General features: G+C 38.5%; 1 protein-coding gene across 2 annotated transcripts in view; it reads right to left on the reverse strand.

Annotated features, from left to right (window-relative positions):
• Nucleotides 1–17,232: 17,232 nt before the first annotated feature.
• SPTLC1 (serine palmitoyltransferase long chain base subunit 1) overlaps nucleotides 17,233–23,174 on the reverse strand; it is a 91,850-nt gene continuing 85,908 nt past the window's right edge. For both annotated transcript variants that reach the window (XM_020976689.2, XM_078152833.1), the window contains 2 exons: nucleotides 19,588–19,661; nucleotides 17,233–18,839 (listed from right to left, as the gene is read on the reverse strand). In XM_020976689.2, coding sequence (XP_020832348.1) covers nucleotides 18,746–18,839; nucleotides 19,588–19,661 — 168 coding nt within the window. In that variant the 3' untranslated portion in view covers nucleotides 17,233–18,745. The remainder of the gene's footprint in view (nucleotides 18,840–19,587; nucleotides 19,662–23,174) is intronic.

Genomic DNA, 23,174 nt, shown 5'->3' on the forward strand with positions numbered 1-23,174 from the left:
TTAACATGTCAATTTTTGTAAAAGTTCCATGTGATGGATAGAAACATGTACATACATACATACATATATATATATATATATATATATATATATATATATATATATATATATATATTATTTATATATATTTGCTGTCTCTATTAGAAGATGTCATAAATATTTTAACTATAATTTCTTCAGCAATGTTTAGTTCCATGTTTTCCCTTTTCTTTATCTTTCCTTTAGATTTATCCAAAATTAAGAGAAATTGAAATCTTTTGTCACTATTTGTTACTAACAATATATTCTTTTAGCTCTGTTCATTAACATGTTTCTATTATGAATTTGAATGCTAAGGCATTTGGAAATACACATTTAGCACTGATAATAGTCTGTTGTCTGTGGTTCCCTTTAGCACAAAGTAGTTTCTTTGTTTATTTATTTAATCTTTGAATATTTGCTTTTGGTTTATTCTGGTTTTTGGATTCATTAGATGCATAGCACATTTTTTAAAAATCCCCAGTTTTATATTGTGTATATCTTAGATTGTTTTTTCAAAATATATTTCTTAATGTATTTCTCATAAACAGATTGAGGGTTTTGTTTTCTTATCCAATCTGTCATTCTTTTTCATTGTATTGCATTGTTTAATCCATTCTCATTTAAAGTAATGAGAGTTGTTTATGTTTTCCTCCATTCTAATACTATTTTTTCAAGTTATGATTTTTCTCCCTCTTTCATTGAAAACACTATATCTCTTCAGTCACTTCAAGTTTATTTTTTTTAAGGTGGCCCTATCTCCTCCCCTAACTCCTGATCCCCTCCTTTCTATTCCTTTTTCTTTCTTGTTTTTTTTAATCTGGTTTTTTAAATTCTTCCCCCCTTTTTTTCTTCTCAGTCAAGTATATTTCTTTTTCCTCCCTCCCCTCCAACTAATACCACTGATTAGTTTGTTAAATTTCCTCTTTTTTTCCCCCAGTGCTTTTAAGAAAGGATTTCTCTCTCCTACTCTTTACACTATCCATTGGAGTCCCTTTATGACTACGCTAGACCCATATTTCCTGGTTCCTGGCCCCTATATACATCTATTCTCTCTCTATTTTTTTCATTCCCCATGGAATCAAAACTTCTGAGGTATCCATTCTCAGGTGTCTGCTGTAAGCAGTTTCTGCCACTGCCTTGTAGAGTTTGTTCCTGGGCTCCTCATTTTCCATTGTGCCACATTTCCAGAAAAATGCCAATTCCTGAAGGAGACAGAGAGGATACTGGCCCTTGGTGGAACCCCTTCCTACCACATCCCTGATTATACAGTCCACCACTGACCATACTCTCTCCCAATTACCTTCCTATCCTATTTGCTTTAAAATCTCCTTCCTAGGTCCATGCCCTCCCATTCTCCCCAGTGCCACCCTGAGGCAGGATGAGTTGGTTGATCCAAGCTTCAAATCTCCACGGACAACATACAGCACAAGATCCCTATCTCTTTTCACATAACAGCTCTCTTCACCTATAGAAGTATTCATCAGTGGTCCCCATTTCTGCCACCAAAACAAGAACTCTCCCTTTCCCCCACCTTTTCAATCCCTTGCCTACAGGCTCTTCCCTTCCTGAAAGAGCATAGACATCACCTTCCTCTCATTGCTATTCTACCTGACCAGGGCATATCACACATTTACATCTATATATACTCTTCCCCTCCCCCTTCCATTTTGTTATTTAGCACCATCAAAAAAAAACAACAAAAAAACAAAAGCAAAACCCAATAACAACAACCACTGATTCAACTGTAGGTGGGGTGTCATAAGGTTCTGTCCTTAATGTCCCAGGCCCATGTCTCCACTATCACCTCCACATGACTTCTGTCTTCTCTTTTGTCTCCTTGTGTACATGTAGAAAGAAGTAAGAAATCTCTTACTGATCTCTGTGCTGTCATTCTATTGCTGTTGCTGCCCTTGGCTACTTCATTCATTGATTCCTCTTGCATTTCTGTTGTCTGGAGTGGTAAGAAACCAATAATCTCTTCATGGCCTGGTTTTCTTTTAAGAATGATTTAAATACCTTTTTACTGTTTTTTTTCTTTTTTCTTTTTTTCTTTTATTAATTTATTTTGATTTATCAACAATCACTTCCATATACTTTTGAGTTCAAAATTTTTCTCCCCCTTCCTCCCCACCACCCTCCCCAAGACAGCACACAATCTGATATAGGCTATACATTTACATTCCTATTAAACACATTTTCACATTAGTGAAGTTGTAAGTAAAAATTAAAACCAATAGGAGGAACCATCAGAAAGAGGAAACAAAACTCAACAGAAGAGAAAAAAAAAGATAGTGATTCACCTTTCACAGTTATTATTACTATCTGTGTCTTTTTCTCCATCCTTTTCCCCCCTCTTTTATGCTTTTCTTTCTCCTTTCTCCTTTTCCCTCCCCACTAGTGTTTTACTCTGACCACCGCCTCCTTCAGTCTCTCCTCCCTTCTATTATCCCTTTTCCATTTCTTCCCCTTTGCCCTTACTGCTTCTTCCATCCCTTCTATCTCCTCCCTTTTCTTTCCCCTTCCCTCCCACTGCCCATAGGGCAAGTTAGATTTCTATACTCAACTGACTATGTTATTCCCTTCTTGAGCCAAATATGATGACAGTAAGGTCACCCCCCTCCCTTCTTTCCCTCTGCTACAATAGGATTTTCTGTCTTTTCCTGTAATGTAATTTACCCTTGTCTGCCTCCTCCTTTCTCAGTACATTTTCTAAGATCAGACTAATCCACTTACTTGGATCCATTTAACCCACTTGATTAGATTTTTTTTTATCATTACATCAAAGTCAACTAATATCCACCCCTTTATGTATATTCCTTTAACATGGTGTAATAACAATACAGTTCTCAAGAGTTGCAAGTGTCATCTTCCCTTGTAGGGATGTAAACAATCCACCCTTATTAACAACATTTTGTATCTTTCTGTCCCATTTACCTTTTTATGTCTTTCTTGAATCTTGTACTTGAAGATCAAATTTCGAGTTGAGCTCTGGTCTTTTTATAAGGAAGGTTTGGAAGTCCCCTATTTTGTTGAATGTCCATCTATTCCCTTGAAAAATCATGCTCATTTTTGCTGGGTAGTTGATCCTTGGCTGCAATCCAAGCTCCTTTGCCTTACAGAATATCATGTTCCACGCCCTGCAGTCTTTTAATGTAGAAGCTGCAAGGTCCTGTGTAATCCTGACTGTGGTTCCATGATATTTAAATTGTTTCTTTCTGGCTGCTTGCAGCACCTTCTCTTTCATCTGGTAATTTTGGAATTTTGCTATTATATTCCTTGGCATTGTCAATTTGGGATCTCTTTCAGGTGGTGAGCGGTGTATTCTTTCTATGGTTATTTTACCTTCTGGTTCTAGGACTTCAGGGCAGTTTTCCTTTATGATTTCCTGAAAGATACTGTCCAGGCTCTTTTTTTCATCATGATTTTCAGGTAGTCCAATGATTTTTAAATTGTCTCTCCTGAATCGATTTTCCAGGTAGGTTGTTTTACCAATGAGGTATTTTACGTTTTCATCTATTTTTTCATTTTTTTGTTTCTGTTTGACTGATTCTTGCTCTCTCATAGAGTCATTAGTTTCCATTTGTCCAATTCTAGTTTTTAACAGATTGTTTTCTTCTGTTAGTTTTTGTACTTCCTTCTTCAATTGGCCAATTGTGTTTTTTAGGGACTTGTTTTCTTCAGTGTACTTTTTTTCCAATTGGCCAATTGTATTTTTTAAGGACTCTTCTACCTCTCTCATTAGACTTTTAAAATCCTTCTTGAGCTCTTCTAAGAAGGCTTTTTGGGCTTCAGACCAGTTCATATTCCTTTTGATGTTGCAGATGTGGGTTTGTTGACAATGTTGTCCTCTTCAGAATTTCTGTCTTGATCTTCACTCTTCTCATAATATGAATCTATGGTATGTTTCTTTTTACTCATGGTTTCTTTATTCCCTGGCCTTTAAAGAGATTGGGCTCTCCTGCTGGGGAACAGAGGGCACTGACCCAAGCTTCTTGTGTTGGCAGCCTAAGTCTTGGTCACTGGCTTTGTGTGCTGAGGCCTCTTATGTTGGCAATTGGAGGCTGTAGAGTTCTGGCAGCTTACCTTGTGTTGGGCTGGAATCAGCAAGGCTGGAACTTTCAGGCAATTCTAGGTTGCCTGCTTTTCCTTTCCTTTAGCTTTCTTCAGCTCCTTTTAGATGGGTGCTGCAGGGTGTTTATCTGCCTGGGGCCCCTTGCAATGCTGCCTCCCTTGTTTCTGCTAATGCACTGGGAGATTCCTTTGTGGTAGAGTGCTGAGGCACCTGGTGTTTTTCTGAGCTGGTTTCCACCAGCTCCCCCAGCCCTCACTGAGGCACTTGGAGGTCCAGGTGTTGGTGTTTGCCTGCTCTACCACCTGGGCTTCAGGATCTCTTCCTGGTTGACAGTTGGGGGCTGTAGGGTTCTGACAGCTTACCTGGTATTGGGTTGGAATCAGCAAGGCTGGGACTTTAGGAAGACTCTAGGTTGCTTTCTTCAGCTCCTTTCAGATGAATGTTGCAGGGTGCTTATCTGCCTGGGGCCCTTTGTAGTGCTGTTTCCCGTATCTTTGCTGAGGCACTGGGAGGCCTGTTTGCTGGGCTGTTGCACTGCTGTTCCCTGCCTTTCTTCTAGTTCAGCTGTTCCAGGTTTTTTTTTTCCTGGGTGATATTTTTTGGGTTTTCAGAGTTTGATAAGGGAGGGTGAGAGTGACTACCTTTTCACTCCGTCATCTCGGCTCCCAGACAACACCTTTTTATTGTTAAATGTTTATCTTTTTTCATTTACGGTTACACTGAGATTTGTAAGGTAGATGACTCTGGGCTGCATCCTGAGCCCTGTTATTCTGAACACACTATTCCATTTCCTTCTTCTTTTTCTGGTTGTTGCAAAATAGTCACGCCATTTGAATTTCCTTTCCTTTGTATTTGGAGGTCTTTTTTTTGGTTCTTCGCAGAATTTGCTTTTTTTCAATGGAGTTGTTAAATTTAACCATCATGTTCTGGGGTTTTGAATCCTTGGCTTTTTCCCTGGAGATGCTTTATGAATTCTTTGATTTGGAACTTTGTTTTCTGTGTTCAGAAGTTCTGGGCAATTTTCCTGTATTATTTCTTGCATCATGGCGGTTTTCATCCATTGATTAATCGATCCATCTATCTATCTATTGATCTATCTATCTGTTCATTTATTTATTATGTTCTTCTGAGAGATCTGTAATCTTTAGGTTGTCTCTTTGAATCCTGACTTTGAGATCAATGTGACCACGTTTGCTTTAAATGTTACTGCCTTTTGATTATCTTCCTTCATATAGTCCTTCACTTCTGTGAATTGCATTTCAAATTATTTACTCTTTTCTTTTTTTGTGAGATTTGTCATGGCAGATTAAAGTTTCTCTCTTCTGCAAAAAAAAAATTCTGTGCAGGGCATAAATCTCTCACAATTCTCAATTTCCCCTTTAAACCACTCAAAATGTTATAGTTCCATTTTCTCATCAAAACCCACAGGTCCTCTGTCCCATTGGATATTGAACTGTTTTCCTTTGTTTTGTGTATTTATTCATAAATGCCTGAACATATTTACTAGATCTGGAAGCCATATTTCCTTTGTTTTTTAATGCCTGTCCTGCTGGTTTATCTGCTTAAGCTCAAAGTCTTTGAGTCCTCTTACCTCCTTTGGTAATTTCAGTTTCCTCCCATCTTTTTTATCCCGTATTGCTCACTTTCTGCTTTCCTCTACTCTTGTGGCATTTTCCCTGGGGTTTGGATCTCCTTCTCCCACACTGGGTAATTCATGGTTCACCAGCTTAAGTCTCTGTTCCAAATAACTTTTTGAGGAACAGAACTGGCCCCATTTGGATGCTAGGCTGTTACTTCAGGCTTAGTGGAGTACCCAACCACACAGTTTCCCACTCTTCCCTGACTGCCTATCCCCTCCGCAGCACACAGTGTCCCCTCCTATTTTTCAGTTCTCTGGCCTGGCAATATGGAGTGCTGCCATACAAATTGTATTGCAGCCTGGGCTGAGAGATGTCATTTGGAGTTTGGATATTCAGAGCTCTTGGAAGGAGCAGGTGTGGTCAGGATGTGGGGCTGAACTCTATTTCAAACCTACATACATGTCCTGCCCTTTCCCCTCTATTTCTGTTCACCTGCAGAGATCTTCTGTAGTACAGAACACTGCTGTTGCTCTATCAAGGCCTGAACAAATTTCTGTAGTTTGAAGCTTTGATTTTTATGGCACTGGAAAGAAAGAAGATTTGGTCAGGGTATGGAACTACATTTTGTTTCAAGTTTGTGGGTCTGGTGGCTATTGCCAATACTGGCTAACCTTCCTGCTGGGAGTGTGGTGGGTGGTTAGGGAGGGGTTGCTGCATGAACATGAGTCAGGCACATTCATGGGGCTTTTAATCTTTTAAAATATATATATAATATTTTTTTCCCCAATTATACCTTAAAACAATTTTTAAACTTTTTTTTTAAACATTTAGAGTTCCAAATTCTATATCTCCCTCCCTTCCTGTCTTCCCTGTTCTCTCCCTGAGTAAGCAATCTTATATAGGCCATACATAAGCAATTATGTAAAAGATTTCCATATTAGTCATTTTGTACAAGAAGATTTGTATTGAAAAAAAAGAAGAAAGAAAATGAAAACTAGCATGTTCCAGTTGTATTCAGACAGTAACAGTTCTTTCTCTGATGCTTCATAATGAGTCCTTTGAGATTGTCTTGGATCATTGTATCGTTGAGTATAGCTAAGTCATTGACAGTTCCTCATCATATAACATTGCTATTACTGTGCACAATGTTCTCCTGCTTCTGCTCACTTCACTTTCCATCAGTTCATGTAAGTCTTTTCAGGTTTTTCTGAAATAATCCTGTTTGTCATTTTTTATAGAACAATAACATTCCATCATAATCATATACCACAGCTTGTTTAGCCAGTCCCTAATTGATGGGCATTTCTTTAATTTCCAATTCTTGGCCACCACAAAAAGAGCTGCTATAAATATTTTTTATAAAAATAGGTCTCCCCCCCCCCTTTTTTGGATGTCTTTGGAATATAAACCTAGCAGTGGTATGGCTGGACCAAGGTATGCACAGTTTTATAGTCCTTTGGGCACAGTTCCAAATTGTTCTCCAGAATAGTTGGATCAGTTCACAACTCCATCAACAGAGCATTAGTGGCCCAATTTTCCCACACCCCGTCCAACATTTAACATTTTCCTTTTCTATCATATTAGCCAACCTGATAGGTGTGAGGTGGTACCTCAGAGTTGTTTTAATTTGCTTTTCTCTAATCAATAGTCATTTAGAACATTTTTTTCATGTGACCACAGATAGCTTTGATTCTTTTGTCAGAGAACTGCCTGTTCATATCCTTGGACCACTTATAAATTGGAGAATGAATTGTATTTTTATAAACTTGACTTAGCTCTCTATATATTTGAGAAATGAGGCCCTTATCAGAGATATCTGTAAAGATTTTCCCCTAGTTTTCTGCTTTCCTTTTAATTTTGGTTGCATTGGTTTTGTTTGTGCAAAAAACTTTTAAATGTACATAATCAAACTCGTCTATTTTACATTTTGTAATGCTCTCTATGTTTCCTTTGGTCCTAAATTCTTCCCTTATCCATAGATCTTACAAACAAGCTATTTCATGCTCTCCTAATTTGACTTTAGCATCACTGCTTATGTGTACATGATATACTCATTTTGACATTGAGTTTTTATCTTCTTTTGGATTTCTGGCACCCTAGACCACGGAGACAGCTGATGTTGCTTTATCTTTGCTGAATAATTTTTGTTTTAGAGAGGTTTGAGAGGTAGTAAAGATCAAAGAAAATATCTAGTCTTCCTTCTTGTTTGACACATGACCTGGGAGAAAAACATTTTTTTAATGTTATTAGTTATAGTGACTAAGCTAAAGTTTAACAGGAAGTGCAATTAATATTCGATAAATTGTTTCTGAGAAAGTGTCTCATTCCTCATTTTTGGGACTCCATATATTAAATCCAGAAGCTAGCTCAAGTATAGTAGTTCCGGGCTTCTGGGGAAAGTTTTTGCAGGGAGAGAAGTTTCTTTCAGTTCCTCAAATGGCCTTCCTTGGGAATTAGGATACATCCTTTGCATATTTTCTGGATAGTACTTGAAAAAGGCAATTAACGGACACAAAAATTGGATTCCTTTCTGAATGGCCAAATTTACAACTTCATTAAGTTTTATACTAAATGCCTGATCTGAGAGTATATATGCAGCAGTATAAAGACCTGAGCTTCCTTGTCCACTTTGCATAATTTCATTCTCCCTAAATTTTTCAATGATAGGGTCTAGGCTAGTGAATCACTTTTGTCAAAGAATAGCCACTTATTTCTTAACTTACTTCAATGCCTTAAGGATCTGTGGTTTTATTTGTGTGATTATTTTAACCTATTCAGATTGAAACTCTTTCCATAGCTTAGTATTTTTTTTTTTTTTGTGAACTGCTGTACTCTAAATCAATATTCATCACATGATGATTAACTTGGTGGTCAAAAGACTTACTGAATTTAGTTATTTTTGTTGTATGACAGACATACACCTATCACTGGGCCCATATTAATTTATGTTCTCTAATATTTATCAGCTATAATTAAATTTTAAGTGTCCAAAGATATATTCAGTCAGAAAACTCACAAGCTCTTAACAAAACAGCCTCCTTTCCTTGTCCAAATTTACAATTATTTTTATAATGGCTTTCAAAATAAATTATATAGCGAAGTCTTTTATTTGGCTAAAGAATATGTAAGTCAAAATGTTAAGATGTTATCAGTGGGAAGCCACAGATTCAGTAACAAACTAAGTAGTGACATAATAACAAAACCGAATGAACACTTAAGCAGTAAAGTTTTGAATCCACTTTGTATTTCTGATCACACTTTCTGGAGCAGTAGGACTGTAAGTCATTTATAATCACACATACCTTGGATTATGGTGTTGGGCTGGCATTTTTTGCACCACTTAGGAGTAAATTATTTTGTGCTTGACTCCTGCTTTCCTCTTTGAGGGGGATTCCCTTTCAAGTTTCAAACAGGAATTTCCTTTTGTATCTGCATCTTGCAAAATTCTCTGGCTCAAATGATTAACATGATTTTGGGAATTATCACTTCAGAAACCAAATGATTAATGTTGGGAATTTGGGAACACTATGCCATTCCTTGTGTGCCATTCTCCTTACCTGGCCTCTTCTTGCCAGCAGGTGATCAAAGAGACTATATTCTATCAAATGCTGGACTCTTTGCATTTGCAGGGGACCCTTCCTGCCTGCAGGTGATAGAGAGACCATTCCTTTTTATTCCCTCTGCCTGTCTCCTGGCCTGCCTACAAAAAGATAAGAGAAAAATGACATTCCATCAGACCCCAAACTGGTCTACTTACCTGAGCCACCTAAGGTCCTGAGAGGATTCCACTCTGGGGTGGATAGTTAGTGGTTAGCAACTCACCTGAATTCGTTTGTCAGTGATTAACAAACTTCCACATGGTCATTCTCTCCCCATCCGAATGATGTCAACCCCCTCGTGGTCATTACTGAAATTCTGTTCTCCATATTGCACTACCTGCTCCATTATTCTCATCCCCCTCGATTTAAACTACTCAATTTAACACTCTAAAGCTACTCATTCATTATGCTTTCTGAAATACTGGATCCACTCCAGTCTATCCTCCATTTAGTTGTCAAATTGATCTTCCAAAAGTTATCTATGTGATCCCCCTATTCAATAAATTCGTGGCTTCCCAGTACTTCCAAGATCATATATAAATCTTATAACATGCCTCCTCCATAACTTGTCTCCTTCACAAAAAAAGAAAAAAGATAATCATACCTTCTACTCCCCTTGCAATAAATTTCAGTGGCTCCCTATCATCTCCAAATCCCTTGTTTGGCTTTTAAAGTCCTCCATAATCTGGCCCCTTCCTACCTTTCCAGTCTTCTTATAACTTATTCATCTTCATGTAATCTGCAGTGTAGTGACATTGGCCTCCTTGCTGTTTCTTTTTTTGGCAATTGGGGTTAAGTGACTTGCCCAGGGTCATACAGCTAGTGTCAAGCATTTGGTCTAAGCCTGGATTTGAACTCAGGTCCTCCTGAATTCAGGGTGGTGCTCTATCCACTGAGCCACCTAACTGGCCCCAAATATTTTTTTTTTTTTGCTGGCAATGGGGTTAAGTGACTTGCTCAGGGTCACACAGCTAGTAAGTATTATGTGTCTGAGGTCAAATTTCAACCCAGGTCCTCCTGAATCCAGGGTCAATCCTCTATCCATTGCGCCACCTAGCTGACCCTCTTGCTGTTTCTTAAAGAAGATATTTCATACCTCCTGACTCCAGGCATTTTCACTAGCTGTCCCTCATTCTTGGAACTCTCTCCTTTCTCCTGGCTTTCCTCAAGTTCCCATAAAATCCTACCTTTTAATCTAGAGGAAGCCTTTCTTCATCCTCCTAAGTCTAGTTACTTTCTTTTGTTAACTCCAATTTATTCTGTTTGTACATAATTGCTTCCATGTTTTCACCCCCGTTAAAATATGAGTTCCTGGAGAGCAGGGACTTATCTTTTACCTTTCTTTGTATCTCCTGCACTTAATACAGTGCTTGGCACACAGTAGGTGTTTAATTGCTGTTTACTGACTGATAAGGAGTTTGTGGGACAGATGGGGTAGTTAATAGGTCTCTTTCTAACAACATGGTGTACGTAAAATTGGCTTTGCACAACTACAGTTCTGCTATAATGTGATATGACTCCCTAAAAATTATGCTGTGCAAAATCATGCAATTAAAAACCATTGGGCTTTTGGCAAAATTTTAATTAGGGGCACAAGAATTAGTCAATAAATATTTATTAGTGCCTACTCTGTGCCAGGCATTGTGTTAAGCACTGAGGATACAAACATCAAACAAAAAATGACAGCCCCTGCCCTCAAGGAATTTACAATTTAAAGGAAGACAACAATACAAAAAGGGAAGCTGAAAGGAGTTGGGGGAGAGGTAACCAACTTGTGGGCATGGTGGAGAAGTCAAAGAAGTCTGAATGAGAAATGGGGAGATACAGCACTCAAAAACTTTGTCAGTGACATAAAAAAAAAGATAAAAAAGAGAGGAACCTAATAAAAACTGCAGCAGTGTTATACATGTTAAATGGTTAAGAAATACATAAAAAACTATGTATGACAGAAAGTGGTGGCCTCAGGCTGCTGCTTGACCTATGCAATGAGAAATTAGCATTATGTTCAAATTGTCCCCAAATATATCAATCAAGTTAGAACAAATTTGTATTCGCAAAATGAGTTATAACAAAACTGGCTGAATTGGAAAGAAATCCCTTAGGTCACTTGGTGATAATCCTGAACATAGGGGAATCCTGAAGAAGGAGGCAGCCCCTTAGAATAGGACTTAAAATGAGGGAAAATGTGGTATTACCCAACTCTGGCTCTCCCAGGATGGAGGAAGGCTGCATCTTAGCTACCTTAATAGAGATGGACTGACTCATCACTAGACTTGATTAAGTGACCAGAAGTGTCACCAACCAAGTTGTAAGATCCGATGGATGTCTCTATACTGTTCTGGTTCATTGTCACTGTTTACATCCAGATTCACACCTTTGAACTGAAAACATTTGACATTACTCAGCATATGGATCAGATCATTGGGATCTGGGACTCAGTCCTTCCAAAGTGAGGAGGTAGGGCCTAAGATTTCTAGTCTTCATTCTGTGGAAAATGATTTATTATATTCTTTGGAAAACATTATTATACTGTTTAATGTTTTGGGTACACCCAAGCTTGTGTTTTGTGTTCCCTTCAGGTTTTGGCTTTGCCCAAATTTTACTGAATGTTTATATTTACAGATAACCATCTCAATCTACATGGTTTTCAGGTTGGCCTCTCTGGTTGTTGCTATACAGGTACCCTTGTCTAAATCCTATATAATGTAAACCTTTCAAAGATTGGATAAGAAGGAGCCACATCTTCTTTCCAGCTTGCTGTCCTCTACCAAATGATCTAATAAATTTCCTTCTAAAACTACTTCAGATTTGGGGCTTTGTTCTCATGAATGACAGTTCTCTTCTTTGGGCACTCCTTTAAGGAAACAGGGAAGGGCTTAAATTTCTTGTTTTTGCTAGGCTTTTTTCTTCTTTTTCTTTCAGTATTGCTTAAGCCAAGTAGCTTGCATATCCTTGATGTCAGGGTTATCTAGTAACAGCCCTAAAGCCATTTAAATAGTGAAAGGTACCCCAGAAGACCAGGCTACTAAGGGGTGGGGTGTGACAGCATTCATATCTACAAGGGCTCCTCCCTCACCTCCACCCCTACCCTTATTGCCCTTTTAGGTTAAGTAAGGCTAGCTCTTTCCTTAAAAGGCAAAGAAGCTTATCCCCAAGATTTGATTGGATCAGAGGACTTTAGCTCAAGCCACATTGCCACTGATGTTGTTTCTTACTGGCTTCTTGGCCCCATAAGGGCAAAAAAAAGTCTGTCTAAATGGTGTTGGAGCCTTTCAGACTTAGTATTTAACCCAACACTGCTTGTCACCACATCCTACCTTGATGACTAGTTTCTATATGGAAGCTTAGGAGCACTATATCTGTTAAAGCTTTTAGCTTTAGTATATCCTTATTGAATAGATTTTTTACCCTGGCTAAGTAGAGCTCCCTTTGTTAACTATTGGATAACCAATGTTTAATTTCATTCCATTATCAGACATAAACCACTGGGAGATTAGCCTGAGTCAGGAACCACCTATAACATATGTTTTGCCTACTCCCTTCCAGTCACAATGGAAAGTAACCCCCTTCCTTCATTGTTTTTGAAGGAGGCAGAGCACCAACAAGTGGCCTTAAGAAGTGACAACTGGGGGTAGCTAGGTAGCAGTGGATAGAGCATCAGCTCTGAAGCCAGGAGGACCTGAGTTCAAATTCAGCCTCAGACCAAACACTTGACACTTACTAGTTTGTGACCCGGGGCAAGTCACTTAACCCCAATTTGCCTAAAAAAAAAATGAAGGACAAGAAGTGACAACTGAACTGAAGCTTTAAGACAGCCAAGGATTCCAGGAGGCAAAAGTGAATAGGTAGAATGTTCCAGGTTCAAGGGCCTATGTGAATAAAGAGACTGAAAGAACTGTTAAGTAGGCTACTTTTGTTGAAATGTAGTGTGTAAAGAGTACTATTAAATCAATCTGGAAAGGTTGATCCCAGATTTTGAAGGGCTTTAAAAGTCAAAATGGCAGAGCTTGCATTTTATCTTATATGTAATAGGGATCCACTAAAACTTTTCAAGGAGAGGAAAAACAGTGTCAAACATGGAGTCAGCTGTTCTACCCCTTCTACAGGACTGGAAGAGGCATGAGTCAAACATGGTGATGAATAAGAAACTGGAAAAGAGCCGTAAATAAGTGAGGCCTCTTCCATATCTGGAGCAACAGCAAGGTGAAGCATTTAGCAAGTATTCAAGCTTAAAGGCTTCAACTATTTTTTTTTCAAAAGTCTTAAAAAAAACCCTATATGTATGTTGTCATGGCATTTTTCCAGTCCAGCCTGCTTAACTGTCCAGAAACACTAATCTTTAGGTTTCCTTGTCCTTTCTAAGAATTTGAATTTTATCTGTTTTACATGTCTTACTCTCTTAATAGAGTCAGTCAACAAACATTTATTAAGCACTTACTATAGGCTAGGCACCGGGAATACAAACATAAGCAAAAAGAAAGACAGTCCCTGTCTTCAAAGAGCTTACATTTTAGTGAGTCAGGCAACACATAAAAGGAAGCTGAAAATCAGGAGGGGAAGAATGTATGCTAGTCATGATGGAGAAATCCAGATGAGTACAGCAGCCTAGCGAGAAATGAACTTATGGCTAGCTTGGCTGCCCTCCTTAAATGGTGGCTCTGGGAGAAGACTTCCCAATCACAGGGAAGATCCCCAGTAGCGGGGAGTACTTTTTTTTTTTTTTTTTTTTTTAGTATCAAGAATATTTATTATAAAGAAAGTCCCATTTCTGGCCAGAAGCGGGCTCCACCCCTCTTCAGGAGGGGTGGGCCCTGAGTGCAAGGGAAAGTGTGCTTTCATGAAGTTGAATTTGGGCGCAAAACCTCCCAGGCCAGGATTGGTCCAACCCTTCCCAGGTTACACCATTCCTTACATATTTTCCCTTGATATGCTCAAGTATATTCCCCCTCCCTTGGTCATATGTACCATGACTCGTTAATGAGGCTCTAATTTTATGTGGGGTGTGTCAGATAATAGTATTTAAGTTCATTAAGCAGGTGCACTAACATTTTTCAGGTGTCCTCAGGTTGACCCTAACTGGTCTGAGCTGGCTCGAGCCCTATCTTGATTTTGGGGTCTTCTTGGAAGAATCCACTTACTTCCTATTGGTCAAGCCCAGCCCACCTACAGTGTACCACCTCCTGGGACCTTTGTTCTTTAAATCTCTGCATTATTCTACCTGTGGAAACCTAAGCCCTTCTAACTCTAACAATTCCCTCCTCTTCTTCTCAATAAGAACTATGTTTCCCCACTTTTTGTTCCTGTTATCTTTCCTCAAAGTGTTTTAACATTAGTTAAAATTCTTCATCAGAAGGAGAGGAATGATCATTAATTCTCTCAATCATCATCCTAACTCCACTTGATCCTGTTACCTGAATTCCCATAGCTGGTCCTATTGGGATACTTTTAGTTAGTGCTGTTTCTATTAATTTTTGCACTAGTCCTCTGATACAAGGGTTGATGCAACACCTTACTGCAGTTAAAACTCCCGCAGCTAAGGTTAGAGAGGTGATGATGGATAATGCTATTCCCTTCCATTTGTCAGACCAGGATTCTAACCATCACTTTAATCAGTTATCTATCCCAGAATTCTCTGCCAACTCCTCAGCTAAAGTGGTTAGACCTTGCAATGCCTTAGTGATGGTTCTACCTGGGACTGTGCTGCTGAGCAACATTTCATCAAGGGATTTTGGGGACTTAAAACAATATGAGAGCAGGAAGGGAAGAGTTGACCAACGCATTGACAAATTAAAAAGGGGGCAGTCCCCTATTAAGTACAGATACAGAGACCCAAAAGTAATGATAAATTGTCCATTTAAAGCTTCAGAAGTCTCTTCTCATACCGCTGTCTGACACTCTCGACATCATCCGGTGAAGTCTTCTTGTCTAAGTGCTGTTCAAACAGTGTCCAGCAGACTCTCCTCCTGCAGAGATCCTTCTTCTTGTATCCACTCTCCTACAAGATTGATCTCAGCCACGCAGAAAAGTCGTTCTCCCGACCTTCCCATGAGAGCACCTTCTTGCAGCTCATAGGTGCAGCTCACAAACCTCTTTGCAGGTTGCTGATGTCATGGGTCAGTAGCTCAATGTTTGTTGTTAACCATACCTAATTTCTTTAGTCCAGAGGTGTCTGAAATGGGCCACTTAATCAGTAAGAGTTCCACCTCAGAAAACTCCTTTGCCCAATATATTGGCTCTTGTGGTCTGCTGGCGCTTCCACAATCCCCTGGACTTCTTCCACGGGGTCCAAGATCAGGAGTTTGGTTGGGAAAGGCTCAATTCACCAAGACCGCTGAAATACAGTGGGAGTGTTCTTCCCGGGATGTCTTACCTTATCCCCTCCGAAATCTAGATCGAGCCTCACGCTGGGCGCCAAATTGTTAGAAATAGGCTTGACACCAAAAATTTAGTATCAAGAAAATTTATTATAAAGAAAGTCCAGAGGATTTAGATGTTTCTGGCCAGAAGTGGGCTCCACCCTTCTTCAGGAGGGGTGGGCCGGGGAGTACTTTCAAGGGGTGAGTTTGTGAGTTCCAAGGCTGCTGTGATTTTGGGGGATGAAGAGCTTTTTGGGCCATGACAGAAAAGTCCAGAGGAGTTCAAGGCTCTGAGTACAAGGACAGAATTCTATTTACCTTTGCGTTTTCTCTAACACTTATCACAGTGGCCTGTACATATTCAACATTTCCAGAAAGGACAATTATCAATTAAACCTCTGGAGTACCAGAGAGTCAATTATTTAATAAGGGAGTCTCTCCTAAGGGGATCTAAGCAGTTTTTTTTTTTATTTTTGGCTAGGCAATGGGGTTAAGCAACTTGCCCAGGGTCACACAGCTAGTGTTATGTGTCTGGGGCCACATCTGAACTCAGGTTTTCCTGAATCCAGGGTTGGTGCTCTATCCACTTTGCCACCTAGCTGCCCCTATAGAACTGGTTTTTTTTTAAAGTTTTTTTTTTCTTAAGGCAATTGGGGTTAAGAGACTTGCCCAGGGTCACACAGCTAGTAAGTGTCAAGTGTGTGGTCTGAGGCCAGATTTGAACTCAGGTCCTCCTGACCTCAGGGCCAGTGCTCTATCCACTGGGCCACCTAGCTGTCCCTAAGCAGTTTTTAAAAAGAGATGATAAAAGGAGAAAATTCCTGAGAACAGTAAGGACTGTAAGAGAAAATCATCAAAACAAAAAACATGATTATGCAAGATATATGGTCTAAGCAACAGGTTATGATCCTATCTAAGCCTTCATTTAGGCTGGGGACAAACTAATAGGCTATTATACTGACTTTGATGATGGTAAGGTCTTCTAAATGACTGGGATTATCATCAGTGTTTCCTAAGCTTCTAAAAGATTTTGGTACATCTGTAGTCACTGAAACACATCTGGGAATGATTAGAAGTTTGGTGAATGATTTAAAATCTATCCTATTGACTTCCTAAGTTATGATTTTCAGAACACATCTAATTTACATATAATACTGCTTGAATAGGCTAAGAGAATCGACAAATCCTAACATTTAGCCTTCCTTCTTGTCCCAAACAGGCAAATCATACATCCAAAAAAATGAATTAATTCTCCTACCTTTAAATGACATTTGCATTTCAGATACATCCCTGGATCTCAAAGGGCTTTACAAACCATTAAAAAGTTACACAAGTAGAACCCATTATCCTGATTTTATAATTACGAAATGTATAACCAGTGTAATAGTTCACCAAGTTAGTTTACTTAAAGCCAGGTTTAAAGCAGATAGGATCTCAGAACAACAACTTTAGATCCTACACCTTTTTTGGGGGGTGGGGTGGGGTGTGTGAATGTGATGAGAAGAGGTTAAAAAAGGAAACTGGGAAAGTTGACCTACCCAGCAACAAGAACAACATAACAACAGAACGACAAAAAGAATTCTTCTCCAAGTTTAGGACAAATATGTTAGGAAAATTTTAAATTTTATTTTCAACAAAGGCCCATCCCCAAGGGCAGCTAGGTGGCATAGTGGATACAGAGCCAGTCCTGAAGGGGGGACCTGAGTTCAAATTTGGCCTCAGATACTTAACTAGCTGTGTTATCCCAGGCAGGTCACTTAACCCTGATTGCCTCCCAAAAAAACTACCAAAACACAAAGGCTCATCCCCATTAGAGTACTGTAATCATTGAAGCAGCAACCACCATTAAAACCCTTTAGGCAAAACACAAAAGCATTTTTCAACATATTGTGACATAAACTGTACTAGAATCCACATATTATTAATATAGCTAGTCATCAAAAATGAACAATTTTTATAATTTTATTTATTACCACTGATGAAGGAACAATCAATATAAAGTTAATCCATTATTTGCATTTACTGAAAATAATGACAGAATAGTTTTGATTGTTAAAGGAAAACAATTAAAATATAGCTTAAAATTTTATCTTAGAACTTTTGTATTATCTGCGTGGATTTTTGATATCATAAAAGCAGTAAGGAAGACCATTTTGTGTTCCCTTAACACAAAGAAAACCTACAACTGATAGCTCCCTATACTAACCCATGATACAAAAAAATATACATTTAAAATATCCTAAAACATATAAAAGTTGTAATTTAAATTTTTGAATAATCACAATAGCCTCCTACCCCAAATAGATCAGAAGTCAACACATAATATATGTAAAGATCAAATACATTAAATAAATTGATTTAAAACTTCCCACCTTATAAAGCAAGCATAAACAACATGGACCGTGTAAGAACACTTTCTCTATTAGAGATGCTTAAACGTTAATATACTTAGTGTGTAACAAAAATTTTCAGAGCACAGTCTATTAAAATAAAAAATTCATAGTAACAGCAAAAAATATATATAGTTTCCTTAAGACATTATCTATCATTTAGCATGACAGGATTAAGGAGAACTGTGTAAAAGTGGGGTTGAACTATATATACTCAATAATCATTGACAAATTTCATTTATGTATAACTCTTCCTCAAAGTTTCATTAAATCATTTTTATAAGGAATCTTAGGAATTAAAGAGTACTTAAAGAACTTTCAATTTTAGGAGGAAAAATACTTAATTGGGAAAGTTGAAAAAGTGGAAAATGAATATTAAAAATACTGGTATAATGAAAATCTCACTTAAATAGTGCTAAACAATACAGTTCAGATTCTGCTCAGATACATTTAGTTTTTCTCTGACAGAATTGCTCTTGGTACTTATTGGAGGGAGTGGGGTGTGTGTGTGTGTGTGTGTGTGTGTGTGTGTGTGTGTGTGAAACCATTCCTCTTACATTCATACTTTTTGTCTGTACCTCTATGGAATGATTCATGTAAACAATTGCAAGCTCTTTTCCAAAGGATATTCCACAAAGACTTTGAATTCTTTTGAGATGTCCATACACCATAGACTGATACATAGATGATGCATCTTCTTGGAACACATTAAGTCCACTGATGATGTCTAATTCAGGATGGACTGTGCAGCTTCTTTGATTGTAGATGCAGCTTTATCTAGTTCTTTATCAGTTTGTTCTACTGTCACCACAATTCTAATACTGTAGAAAAGGGATTTTAGGGGATATTTTTTTATTGTTTTTCAAAAGAAAGTGCCACCACAACACAATCAAAGCAATGGCTGACTCACTATCTATGTCTCTTGCTAAAGCTTCTCACTAACACAATTAGCTCCTCTCAGGTAGGTTGAGAGTTGAATCACTTGCTGTACTTCCAGAGCCTAATTTCCTAATTTTACATGGAAATTCTCTGTTTAGTCAGGTATCTTTATGAGTCTATTCAATGTGACATAACATACTCTGAGACAGAAATTCTCAACTTGTGATGAAAAGCAGACTGGAAAAAATTTTCTTCAGAGTATCATTAAAGTGGTATCCCATTTACCTTATGCTTAAATTATAAATCTGTTCAATTCAAAAAATGTCAATAACATAATTTGCTTAATCCTTGCTCCTCTGTATTTTTTTTTTTACTGTCATTTTACCACACACATGTCTATTCAGTTTACTTCCAGGGTATTCAGTACTCCTCAACACAGAGTTAACTTCTATCAGGTGAACATTCTTATAAAGTTTGTGAATCCGAAGACCTTGTGCTTTGGTCTTACAAATTAAAATACCAACTTGAGATTGAAAAAAAAATACGGTACTTCAACATTAGCAAAAAAAATTCTTCTTTCTTGAAGCAATCTTTTGGAAACATTTCAAAACATATTATATGATCTTTATCCATATGCAAGCTATAAAATAAGTTGAGGGAAAAGTAGAGGAAATTTAAATTTCTACCAACCTAGGAGGAGGAAGGCTTTTCTCTTCCTTTTCCAAGTAGTGTGCCTGAGTTAAGGCAATATTTCTGTTCATGCACTAAAGAAAGAAAGAAAGAACAGATTTACAACTTTAACTTCACACACTATGTTATTTAAAACAGTAAGATGCAGTGAAACTTAACAATTTGATAGCAGTCTTAATTTATTTTCCCAAATTACAGATGCTGGAAAAAAACACAAACAAAAACTAAATACCACTGAATAGACTGTGGGGAAACAAAATGGTCAAAATCTAGTGTTGGAAAAGCAAGGAGAAAAATACGGCTCAAGAGTAACATCCAATCAATTTTAGATGATGCCCCAACTTTAACCATAACCCTAAGTAGCGGCCACCATGAACATTATCCTGTAGCTGAAGAACTGCAAAAGGCCATGGCCTCAATAGCCAGGGCAACTGGACCTTATGACTTGCTTAGAGTGCAAATCTGAGATGAATATGAAATATTTCCTCAGCTGTCCCCACAAATAGCTGTCCCCCTATAATCTCCAGGAACAGATAAGACTGGCTTTTAAAGTACTTTATAATCTGGTCCCCTCTAGCCTTTCACACATTCTTTTACGTTATTCTACTTAACGTACTCCACCATCTAATGATACTGGCTACCTTGCTGTTCCTCACCCAGGTACACAAGACACTCCACCTCCTGACTCAATGCATTATCACTGGCTGTCCTGGCTTCCCACTTCTGCAAGAAGCCTTTTCCATTCCTCTTAATTCTAGGGCCTTCCCTCTGAGATTGTCTCCAATTTATATACTCCTTGCTTGTGCATAGCTGTTTGTGTTCTCCCCAATTCGAACGTAACTCCTAAAGAGCAAAGTATCCCCGGCTTTTAGCACTTTTGTTGCCATTCATTCGTTTCAGTTGTGCCTGACCATTCGTGACCCCATTTGGGGTTTTCTTGGCAAAGACACTGGAATGGTTTCCCATTTCTTCCTTTTTCGGTTCATTTTGCAGATGAGGAAACTGAGTCAAAAAGGAGGTAAGTGACTTTCCCAGGGTCATACAGCTAGTAAGTGTCTGAGGTCAGATCTGAACTCAGGTCTTCCTGACTCCAGGCCGGGCGCTCTATCCACTGTGCTACCTAGCTACCCACATTAGTAGGTGCTTAATAAATTCTTGGTGATGACTTGAGTCAATAAAGGGTCTTTAATTTCCGGGTGAGAGTAAAATGAGCATAATGGGCTATTTCAGACATTTTACATTTTCGGTATTTGTTATTGAGTGTCAGAGAGTATTTTGAGTTTTAAGCATTTTCTGTGGTAGAGGAAATAAAAAAAGCTATTCTATACCTGATAGTCATACTGCATACTTGAGTAATTTTTTCTAGATGGGAACCTGTCATATTTTAGGAAGATTCTAAACATGAGCCATACTTAAATTTTGTTTCACAGATCTCACTGCAGTTCTTTCAAAGAGGGGCAGAATAAAAGTGAAAGAAGCCTGATCCATGCCTTTACCCTACCCTTTGTGGACAGGTTTCCTCAGGATGAATCTAGATCTGGGTGAAATTTGAGCCAGCATCCCACTTCCTTCTCATCCCTTCAAAGGATATCATAACATAGTATATAGCATCCAGGGGCACACCTCTCCTACCATTCCTTCCTTTAACTCTACCCTCAACTTGCAGGATGATTATGTAGGCAGTTCTCGCTTCGTATAAGTGGACTGTTCTATAGACATCTATGTAAAATGATTTTTACCTAATGCAAATTTGCCTGCCAATGAGGATATGAGGGAGGCAGAAAGGGGGACATATGCCCATGGAGGGAGGGGGCTGGCACATGGTTCAAAGACATGTGGAGGCTGAGGACAGAGAAGCAAGAGCAGGCGGAGGAACATGTGGGGCTGGAGCCAGACAGATGGAGGTCAGAACCAAGAGTAAGAACATACAGATACACAGGGGCTGGGCATGGACATAGACAAAGAACTGCTAATATGCAGGGTCCAGGGACAGAATGTACCCAAGTGTAGACAGTTGAAAGAATGGAAGAAAGACACTCAAGGGCTTGACACATGATGGGCAAGTGAGTACAGCCAGAGGTCTTGCTGCCAGAGGTCTCAAGCCAAGCTCCTGATCTACCGCTGCAGTGGCAGTGATGGTCCCTCTCTGCATCTGTTCTTCTGCTTTCCCTTGGAGGTTTTTTGTTTTGTTTCGTTTTGTTTCTGGGGGGAAGGGGGCTAAGGGGAGGGAACGAGAGGCCACAGAGTGCTAAGCCAAAGTGCAGGATCAGAGAGAGAGAGAGAAGCATAAAACTATACAGTAAAGTTAACAAAGGTATTTTTCAGGAATGTGGATTTCCTTCAGAATTCTTTATGCAAAGTTGAATGAGAATTTACATAAAGGAAGAACTGTCAGTAATCCCAAATGATCATTATCTCTATTCTGAGGTACTTGGTGGGTCCATACCCTTAAAGCTACTGCAAATGACCCCCGCTGATAATAATCAGTCAAAGGGTACAATAAGCTCAAAGCAAAGGCATTTAATTAAAATGTTACTTTAAGAAACAGCAATGAAATACCTTCCTCATAAACCTGAGGCACACTCTCCCACAACTACTTATGTTTCTTCATCAGTAAAAATGGAAAAAAAGGTGTGTATATATATATATATATTATATATATATATATTATATGTATACACACACACACAGAGACACATATATATGTATTGCCTACTTCGTAAAGTTGTGAGAAAATGCTTTATAAACACTGTATAAAAGTACTAATAAATGTATTCAATGTGATTGTTATCATATTTCTAGTTATAAGTTAAAGTGAATGCTATGTCAGCACCTAGCATGGTTATAATGACAATAAAATCCTTTAAAAAAAAAAAGACAGAAGTAAAGGCAAAAGGAGTGCAGAGACAGATATTGAGAACCCAGGAGAAAAATATCTGAAAGTTAGAGATTAAGTTTAGACCTTTAGCTTAGAGATTCAGAAGAACTAAAGGTGCTATTCATAGCACCTCAGCTTAAAATGAAAAGCAACCTCCAAAGCACATAAAAAGGGAGGCATGGCTAGTGAACTCTAAGTTTAATATGACTGAGGCAGCAAAAAAAGCTAATGCCACCATGGGCTACATGACGAAAAGCATGTCTTTGAGCAATGAGGTTACTATGACTTGTCAGATTCCATATCACTATATTGTGACCAGTTCTGGGTATCCCAGCATAGGAAAGGAATTGATAAACCGGACTGTGTATAGAGGAGAATAACCAGAATGATAAAGGACCTAGAGTTCATATTATGAGCAGCTAAAGGATGTAGGGATACCTAGCCAAGAGAAGTCTTAGGGAGAACATGAAAGCTGTCAAGTATTTGTAGGGTTGTCACATGTTACAAGAAGATGACCACAATAAAGCTTGGTTCTAGAGAAAAGAACTAGGGGCAATGAATGAAAGTAGTGAAGAGGCAAACTTGGGCCAAAAAACCCCCAAGGCAGCTTCCTACCAAGTAGAGATGCCCTAAAGTGGAAGGAAAGACTGCCTTCTGGAGGAGTAGTTTCTTCCTCAGTAGAAGTTTTTAAGCCATGGCTGGATTAATA

The sequence above is a fragment of the Phascolarctos cinereus genome, unplaced genomic scaffold (genome assembly GCF_003287225.1).
Source record: "Phascolarctos cinereus isolate Bilbo 61053 unplaced genomic scaffold, phaCin_HiC Scaffold_4;HRSCAF=312, whole genome shotgun sequence".
In the NCBI taxonomy this organism is placed as follows: domain Eukaryota; kingdom Metazoa; phylum Chordata; class Mammalia; order Diprotodontia; family Phascolarctidae; genus Phascolarctos; species Phascolarctos cinereus.